The 8,624-nt window shown below is 55.4% G+C and overlaps 4 protein-coding genes across 4 annotated transcripts, besides 7 other annotated features; all 4 read left to right on the top strand.

The window, feature by feature from the left end:
* Window positions 1-28: a microsatellite.
* A 651-nt stretch (window positions 29-679) lies between these two features.
* Window positions 680-716: a microsatellite.
* Window positions 717-1,014: 298 nt separating this feature from the next.
* On the top strand, window positions 1,015-2,844 carry Tco025E_08161 (succinate dehydrogenase (quinone); the record flags this gene model as incomplete). Its single annotated transcript, XM_029375016.1, has 1 exon — window positions 1,015-2,844. The coding sequence occupies one exon, from the start codon at window positions 1,015-1,017 to the stop codon at window positions 2,842-2,844; it is 1,830 nt and encodes a 609-aa protein (XP_029224871.1).
* A 38-nt stretch (window positions 2,845-2,882) lies between these two features.
* Window positions 2,883-2,915: a microsatellite.
* A 405-nt stretch (window positions 2,916-3,320) lies between these two features.
* On the top strand, window positions 3,321-3,902 carry Tco025E_08160 (uncharacterized protein; the record flags this gene model as incomplete). Its single annotated transcript, XM_029375015.1, has 1 exon — window positions 3,321-3,902. The coding sequence occupies one exon, from the start codon at window positions 3,321-3,323 to the stop codon at window positions 3,900-3,902; it is 582 nt and encodes a 193-aa protein (XP_029224870.1).
* Window positions 3,903-4,035: 133 nt separating this feature from the next.
* Window positions 4,036-4,096: a sequence feature (GA-rich).
* A 905-nt stretch (window positions 4,097-5,001) lies between these two features.
* Tco025E_08159 (expression site-associated gene (ESAG-like) protein) lies at window positions 5,002-6,207 on the top strand (the record flags this gene model as incomplete). The annotated part of the gene is made up of 1 exon (XM_029375014.1): window positions 5,002-6,207. One exon carries the CDS (start codon window positions 5,002-5,004, stop codon window positions 6,205-6,207), a length of 1,206 nt encoding a protein of 401 aa, XP_029224869.1.
* Window positions 6,208-6,358: 151 nt separating this feature from the next.
* Window positions 6,359-6,379: a microsatellite.
* A 55-nt stretch (window positions 6,380-6,434) lies between these two features.
* Window positions 6,435-8,204, top strand: Tco025E_08158 (fatty acyl-CoA reductase; the record flags this gene model as incomplete). The annotated part of the gene is made up of 1 exon (XM_029375013.1): window positions 6,435-8,204. One exon carries the CDS (start codon window positions 6,435-6,437, stop codon window positions 8,202-8,204), a length of 1,770 nt encoding a protein of 589 aa, XP_029224868.1.
* Window positions 8,205-8,258: 54 nt separating this feature from the next.
* Window positions 8,259-8,291: a sequence feature (A-rich).
* Window positions 8,292-8,327: 36 nt separating this feature from the next.
* Window positions 8,328-8,361: a microsatellite.
* Between the last annotated feature and the right edge of the window lie 263 nt (window positions 8,362-8,624).

Here is an 8,624-nt window from a genome sequence, read left to right as displayed (position 1 = left end):
GGGAGGGAGGGGAGGGTGAGAGGAGGGGGTGCCTTTGTACGCCCCTCCGCGTAATTCGTTTTCCTTGTTTCGAGCCTTCACTCTGCGGCAACGCCTGAGGCGGTGCCAACCGAAAACGTGTTTTCTCCTCCCATCCGAACCCTCTTCCCGGTAGGACGTTTCTTATTTATTCCTGTGCTTCTTACTTATTACTGTGCTTCTCGGTTGCGTCATTGGCGCGGCGGTCTTGCCGCACCTGCCTGAAGCAATGTGCGTGTGCGCAGCCATTTTTTTGTGTTTCGCAACGCCTTTTGTTTGCCTCTTCTTTGCCTCCCTCCTTTTTTTTGTTTGCGCGTATGTGCGTGCTTGTGTGGATGGCCGAAGCCCCGCGCCACCGCTGGGGAGGGGGGCAGCGTCATTGCCGTGCGCGGAGATGCGGCGGCGTGGGCCGCCACCGGCGCACTCCTCCCCATTCACGCACGCACGCCACGAGGGCCGCTGCCTTTGCCGTCGGTGTTTGCCGGGGGACGCCGCGGAGGACCCCCCCCCTCCGGCGCGTGCTTCTGGAGCCGAAGCCCCGAGCTGCGCCCCGTCGCACGACCCGGCCGTACGGTGGCGGGATGCAGCATCTCAGCAGGGCCTCCTCGCTCGCTGTCTCCCGCCTGCGTGGTGTTGTACGAAGGCGTCCCCGGAAGGGGAGAAAAAAGCAAAAAACAAACAAATAAACAAACAAACAAGTAAGGAGTGAAGGGAAAGAGGTGCTGAATGCGGAAACAACGCCCCCTACTTGACGCCGCTGCTGTTGTCCTTTTCTCACGTCGGCTGTGATGTGAGACGTGATTGTTGGTTTCTATTTTTCCACCTCCTATATATATGTATATTTGCTTCTTTCTTTTGGGGTCTTGCCACGCTTTATTCTCCCTCTCCTTCTTTGGTGTGTAGGCCACTTACGGAAGAACACAGCTCATTACTGCTACCAAGGCACATTTTCCCCGCCTAGTGATAAACCATCGGCAGAGAGAGAGAGAGAGAGAGATGCTTCGCCGCACGTTTGCCCGCTTCTCCTCGAGCCTGAGTAAGGCGTATCCGTTGATAGATCACACCTTTGACTGTGTGGTGGTGGGCGCCGGTGGTTCTGGGCTGCGTGCTGCGATGGGCGTTGCTGCCTCCGGCTATGACGTGGCGTGTATCTCTAAGCTCTACCCATCACGATCGCACACGATTGCGGCGCAGGGAGGCATCAACGCGGCACTTGCAAACTGTGAGGAGGACGACTGGCGTTGGCACGTGTACGATACCGTGAAGGGAAGTGACTGGCTTGGGGACCAGGATGCGATTCAGTACATGTGTCAAGAGGCACCGTGTGTGGTCTCCGAACTAGAGAGCATGGGACTTCCCTTCTTGCGTACGAAGGATGGATTTATCTATCAACGTGCGTTTGGCGGTCAATCGATTCACTATGGTGGCAAGCAGGCGCGTCGGACATGTGCTGCGTCAGACCGCACCGGACACGCCATGCTCCATACACTCTATGGGCAATCTTTTCAATACGGCGTCAATTTCTTTAACGAGTACTATTGCTTAGACCTCATTGTAGAAGATGGATGCTGCCGTGGAGTGATCGCCATGAGCATAGACGACGGCACGATTCATCGGTTCCGCTCAAAGTACACGATTCTTGCCACCGGCGGCTACGGACGCTGCTGGTTTACAACAACGAGCGCCAAGTCGTGTACCGGAGACGGAACGGCAATGGTGGCACGTGCAGGGCTACCGGACGAGGACATGGAGTTTGTGCAGTTCCACCCGACTGGAATTTACGGCCCTGGCGTGCTCATCACCGAGGGGGCGCGGGGCGAGGGCGGCTACCTCGTCAACAGTGAGGGGGAGCGCTTCATGGAGCGGTATGCGCCCAAGGCAAAGGACCTGGCCTCCCGTGATGTTGTCTCCCGCGCCATTACGCTGGAGGTTCTCGCGGGGCGCGGCTGCGGCCCGAAGAAGGACCACGTCCTCTTGCAGCTTCACCACCTCCCACCAGAGCAACTTCATGAGAAACTTCCCGGCATCTCTGAGAGTGCTCATATTTTTGCGGGCGTGGACGTGACAAAGGAGTCGATTCCCATTGTGCCCACGGTGCACTACAACATGGGCGGTATACCGACACTGTGGACGGGGGAGGTGGTCAGTCCCCGCAACGGCGACGACGACGCCATCGTCCCTGGTCTACTGGCGGCGGGGGAGTGTGCGTGCGCGAGCGTGCATGGGGCAAACCGCCTGGGAGCCAACTCCCTTCTTGACATCGTCGTGTTCGGCAAATCGTGTGCGAATACCGTCATATTTAACCTCACGAAGGAGGGACGCAGCCAGCCAGAGCTGCGGCCGAATGCCGGAGAGACATCTATCGCCGACCTCGACAGGATCCTGCACAACAAGGGGGACATTCCTGTCGCACGTATCCGTGAGCGCATGAAGGAGACGATGGCGCTCTACGCAGCCGTGTTCCGCACGGAGGAGAGTATGCTCAAGGGACAGAGCATCATTGAAGAGTGCTATCGAGATTACTCCCACGTGCTTGTCCACGATAAGTCCCCGGTGTGGAACAGCAACCTCATCGAGGCCCTCGAGCTGCGTAATTTACTCACCAATGCGCTCTTGACTATCACTGGAGCAGCCGTGCGGCGGGAGTCACGCGGCGCACACGCCCGCGACGACTACCCAGATCGAGACGACCACAACTGGATGAAGCACACGCTTGCCTACCTTGATGACAAAAACGGGAAAGCCCGCCTTGCGTACCGCGGTGTACATAGCGAAATGCTAACAAATGAGCTGGAAAGCATTCCTCCTGCCAAGCGCGTTTACTAGTAAGAGCGCATTTTAGGACACTGACTGAAAGCGGTGGTGGAGGGAGGGAGGGGAATGGAAGGGACGGGAGGAGTGGATAGCAGGATGAAAAAGAATTAGTCTTTATAGTGAAGGGACGGGAAAGCAGGAAACAAAAGAAGAGAAAAACACGTTAACATATTTGGAGACGACAATCTTTTATATTTGTGCTCAATGGGCATTGGTTAGCAGAGGCGGGGATTGGGTACATACAAACATATTCGCCTATTGTTTCACCTCCCCCCCCCTCCTTGCGTGGGTGTGTGAGTTGAGAGGGCGGTGTCTCATGAGGTTATTTCGCACCACTCCTCCCGTGTTCTTGCTGTCGTGTTGTCCGACTTTTCTAGTTCTTTCCCCCATCCCCTCCCGTTGCTCTTCTTTTTCATCTTCCTATCCCTCCTTCACCTTTTCAGCGAGGCAAGCGGTGGAAGGATTCACGGGCTATAGCCAGGTGTAGCATGACCAGTTGTTGTGTTTCGCGAACTCTCCTGGAGAGCTTCAGGCTTTTCTTTGCCTTTGCGGCGCTCGCCCTGGCCGTGGTGCCGTTGTTCATTCCCGTATTTACGGCTCCCGATGACCTGACCGGAGTCAACGCAAGCAGCAACTCCACAAAGGGCAAGATAACCCTGTGGGAGGAGCGTTTCTGGGTGCCGGGGGTCGACCATGAGGAACTCGTCAAGGTGGAGCTTGTGGACTACTTCACATGTAACAACGGCAGGAGGCGCATTCAAATTACAGAGGGCATTGCTATCGTGGCGTGTGTCGTGACGGGGTTAAACTTTGTTATGTGCATTTTCTCTTTTTTTGCCGGTCGACTGCTTTACTTCGCGCTGGCCATTTACTTCCCTCTGGCCGTTGGGGCCTCCGCGACGGTGTTCGCCCTGCTGCTGGAGTGGTTCTACGGGGGCTGGTGCGAGAGCCAGCCACCCCTCTCGGAGCGGAGTGGGGTGCATTGGAAGTACGACGTTGGGTGGTTTCTCCTGGTCGTCTCCACGGGCTTCTCGCTTCTGGGCCTCATCTCCACGTTCATTATACGCTGAAAGGAGGGAGGTGGAACTGATAAGGATGAAGAATGTTGAGGCGTGAAAGGCGATTTTATGTTTCTTTTTTTCCCCCCCCCCCCTTTTTTTTATAGCAAGCCGGGCCATCAGGCTGGAGCCAACGTGATCCAAGCTTCTTCTTTGTTCTCATTTTCCTCTCTCTTTCTCTCCTTCTTTTTGTTATTATTGTGCTTATATATTTTTTTACTCCACTCTTCCCCGCAATGTATTGTTTCTCTGCCCCCCCCCCTGCTGCTCTTTTCACTCCCGAGTGAGGAGGTGGGGCTCGTTTTGACTCTTTGAGTGAATATTGCCCTGGGCGCCCCGCAGGCTTTTGCGTTGTTGCCTCTTTGGGCCTTGGCCGCGGGGCGCAGGGCGGCGAAGCCGCTACCTTTTATTTCTTCTCCCGCTGCCTCGGCGGCGTTCCGTGCCGCGCTCTCTTGCGGTAGAGCCGCCGCCACCACCACCAACTCGTTCTCTCCATCAACACCCAACGACGCGAGGGCGACGGCGTCCGAGAGGAATATGCGCGCACGTCCCCGTATAATGAAGCGAGGCCAAGGGGAGTGTGTGCGTGTGTGTGGGGGAAGAGCGAAAAGCAACATGTATGAGGGACCGAGTCCACCCTGCCGCTGTGGTTGATGGTTCGTGGTCGTGTTGAAATGCAAAAAAAAAACAGTAATAGAAATGAGGGGAAGTTCCCTATTCAATGTTATGGCGGATTCATTTTGAATGGTCGCTGGGGAAGCGCAGAGAGCAAAAAAAAAAAAAACTCTTTGCGGTGCGTGGGGCAGATAGATAAAGGTGACGAGCAATGACCGTATCAGTATATGTTGTTGATGTTTTCTTGCAAAGGGGTGTGCGGTGTGGAAGCAATCGCTGTAGAAATGCAACACGTGTCTAGTGTACCTTCCCTTGCGTTAAAACGGTTGTATCCTGTTATTCTTATTTTTCAGTCTCGCGTGTGATGCACGTGGGGAAACAGTAGGGAGAAAAAGGTGGTGGGTGTGGGACTCCGTGTACCCCTTTTTTTTTGCGGAGTGGAAGGGTGGTATCAAGTGGGAGTGGGAAAAAATTTTCTGTTCCTCTCCCTGTGAAAATGAGACCGAGGCGGAATCGTTGCGTCGTGCTGCTAGCCATCGCTGTGTGGCTGCTGTGGGGCGTCGCCTGGTTGCGGCTCGACGACGGTGATGCCGAGCGAAGGCTGGCTGAGGCAAACGCGGCACGCCGCACCCCCGCCACCCCCAGGGTTGTCTTCGTCGTGGCGCAGACGCGGCCGTCTCCGGGTTGGTGCCAGATGGTGGCTAGTGCCATCCTCTCCAATGTGACCGTGGTGACAGTCGGCCACGGGGAAAAGTACGCCCACACCCGACGCGTGTTTTGGGTGGCGCAGTACATCGAGGCGGCGGGGCTCCGAGACGAGGACGTGGTTGTCTCTTACGATGGGGCCGACACGCTTCTCACTGGCGCCCTCACTGTCCAGCGAGCCGTGGAGCGGTTTATTGCCACAACCGCCCCCTCGTTTGAGAACTTTGCTCCTGAAGCGGTGCAGCGTGCGGAGGCGACTGCCCCGCTCCTGTTTACGGCGGAGAGCAATTGTTATCATCCACAGTTGACCGGTAGCGTGAAGTGGGGTCTTTCCAAGGGAAGATGCATTTCGGCGTACAAGCGCGTCGAGGGGTTTCTACTGCGTCAGAAAAATGCCCTAGTTGGGGATAGGCGTAATCGCCTGCACTTCCTAAATGCCGGTGGCTACGTGGCCCGTGTGTGGGCCTTGAAGCAGGCATTCATGTCGTACCGCGCTTTGATTCGCCTCAAGAAACTGTGGTGTGATCAGAGTGCCTGGGGAATGTTGTATTTATGGAGCATCTCCAGGGATGCCTCTGTATCTCCAACCGTGCGCGTTCCTTTTGGACTAATAGGACTGGACTTTCACAATAGCTTCTTTCTTTCCTTGCACGGCATTTCTCTGGGGCGGAGCATACGCCTCTTTAGCCCTTCCGCCATTGAGGAGGTGGTGGTGGAAGGTAAACTACCATTTCCTCCCTTTTTTGAAATTCGCGGCGTCCCTCGTGCTACGCCTGTCGTTCTACACTTCAACGGCATTGGACGGGGAGGCGTGGGGCTGCGGGAAAAGCTGCGCAACCATACCTCGTGGTTTGTGGAGGCCCATCGCACCGAGGCCGCCTTACTCAAGGCGAAGGAAGGGTTGCAAAGCGACGCCCGTGTAATTTTACATGGCATTGGTGGAAAGGGGAAGGAAGTCCGCTATAGTGACGTTTGTCGTGTTGGTGCATCTCTGTAGTGCTTCTCCGTGTTTGCGTGTTCCGCTTTGCTTTCGTCCCCTTCTTCAGTGTGTGTGGGAGTGGCTGGGTGTGGTGGACGCAGCCTGTGTGGAGAGTAGTTCCTGTGAAACTTTGGCGCCATCCCCCCGCCTTTTCCTTCCTTCTCTCGCCCACACACACACGCACACACACGCTCTGCCGGTTCTCCCGGTGGCTGTCAAATAGAGTAGGAACCAAGTGCATCTTCATGTCTCTCGACGTCTATCAGGCCTTTTCCCGCAAGTCCTTCTTCGTGACGGGGGGGAGCGGTTTCATGGGAAAAGTCCTCCTGTTTAAGCTGTTGAAGGAGTTCCCGGACCTTGAGGCCATCTACGTCCTGATCCGGGGGAAAACCTCACGTAAGCTGAAGCGCTACGTCGGGCCGCAAGAGCGTCTCGAAAAGGAGGTGTTGGGCTCACCCTGCTTCGATCCACTGCGAGAGTCCCTGGGCGCGGAGGGTTTTAAACTGCTCAGCTCGCGCGTCGTTGGGGTGGAAGGAAACATCAACGAGGATCGCCTGGGTCTAAGTGACAAGGATTGCCAAATGATTTTAAAGTCGGTGCATTACATTGTGCACATGGCAGCCACGGTCAACTTTGATGAGCGACTTAACGTGGCAGTGGACACAAACACGTTGGGCGGCCTGCGCGCCCTTGCCATCGCCAAGGAGTGTCGAAAGCTGGAGGCCATGGTGCATGTTTCCACCTGCTACGTGAACCATAACCGTCAGGGGAGCACGGTGGAGGAGTGCCTGTATCCGCTGCCGTTTGATCCGGAGGCGATGTGCAAGTCTATTCTCTCCTTAAATGAGCAGGAGGTGGATGAGGTCTCCGCGAGGCTGTTGAAGAAGTACGGCTTCCCGAATACGTATACATTTACTAAATCCATGGGCGAACAGCTGGTCTACGCGCGACGCGGGAAGTGCCCCGTGTCGATTGTCCGCCCCTCGATTGTGGGCTGCAGCTACAAGGAGCCAGTTCCGGGCTGGGTGGACGCCCTCACGGCAGCCGGGGGCCTGCTGTTAACCGTAGGACTGGGCGTGGTGCATGAGGTTTCCAGCCGCGGGGACGCCATTTCTGACATTGTCCCTGTAGATTTTGTGGTCAACACGATTATCAAGGTGCTGTTCAAGACGCAGTACCATTACAGGGGGCAGCGCGCGAAGGCCGCGAATGCAGAGCAACCCCAGCGGCGTGATGTGAGCGGAACGCTTCTGAACGCCTTGGCGAAGACAGAGCTGTCAAAGAAAAATGTCACGGCAGTTGTGGAGGGCGTCGCACCGTTGACAGTCGTCACGACACAGACGCAGCAGCAGCAGCTACAGCAACAGCAACAGCAACGATCGCAACCGCAAACGGAGCAGGATGTTACTGTTTCCACTTCTGTAGTGGGTTTAATGCCATGTGAAACACCAGGAGTTTCGCTTCCATTTGTGTACCATGCCGCGACCTCGTCGTCGACCAATCACCTTACATGGAAACGCCTCCGGGATGCCACACGAGCTTATTGGAACAGAAAAAGCAAACACCCAAAGGCGTTGTCTTTCATGACAGGGGCCCTTATTGAATCCGACCTTGAGTTCATGCTGCGTTTCTTTCTCTTCCGCGAGGTGCCGTATCAGTTGCTTCGCCTTGTGGCGCATCTTCCTCACCCAGTTGGGTCTAGGGAGAAGCAACGCCTTGTTGAGAAGCTTGGCCGGGCGCTGTATCGCTCAAGGGAGTTGAACCGCCAGTTCCGTGCCTTTACCATGCACGAGTGGGTTTTTGCGACAAGGCAAACTCAATCCTTGGACGATGACCTGAACGAGCGCTCTCGCTCCGCCTTTTACTTTGACACATACATGATCAACTGGTGGTTTTACGCGCAGGTGTACGCCCACGGTCTCCTGAAATACATTGTCAAGGACACGGCCGGTTTTGAGCCTCCGGAACAGCCGGCCGCCCCAACCGAGATCTTCAGGAGGGCTTCTTCGCTGTAGATAGTGCTTGGGCCTCGAACTTGTGCTCGGGTTACTGTTTTGTGGGCGCATGCGTGTTTATTTTTATTTGTTGTTGTTGTTGTTTTTTTCCTCTTGTCTGGCTTTGGCATTCCCGCCCTCCTGTATATAAATATATATATATATATAATAGATATATGCAGGCATAAATTAATAGGAATTTTAAGTAGGGAACGCGTCATACAGGGCGTCAGAGCCTCGTTTTTTTTTTCTTTCTGCGCATCTCCGTCTGTCGCCGTTGCTTTTGGAAGCAAGCAAAACAGGCTTAAAAAATGGGATGACAAAGACAAGAACAAGCAAAAACGAGAGACGGAGCAAAGGAACCGTCTCTATCACCCGCTCTTCCTGCGTGTCCGTGCTTTTCTGCGCAGTCTACCGACGTGCGCGCGTCGCTCTTCTTTT

The sequence above is a fragment of the Trypanosoma conorhini genome (genome assembly GCF_003719485.1).
Source record: "Trypanosoma conorhini strain 025E chromosome Unknown Tco_14.4_contig_00711, whole genome shotgun sequence".
Lineage (NCBI taxonomy): Eukaryota > Euglenozoa > Kinetoplastea > Trypanosomatida > Trypanosomatidae > Trypanosoma > Trypanosoma conorhini.
Note: the sequence above shows the minus strand (reverse complement) of the source record. Positions and strands in the feature narration are given on the sequence as shown.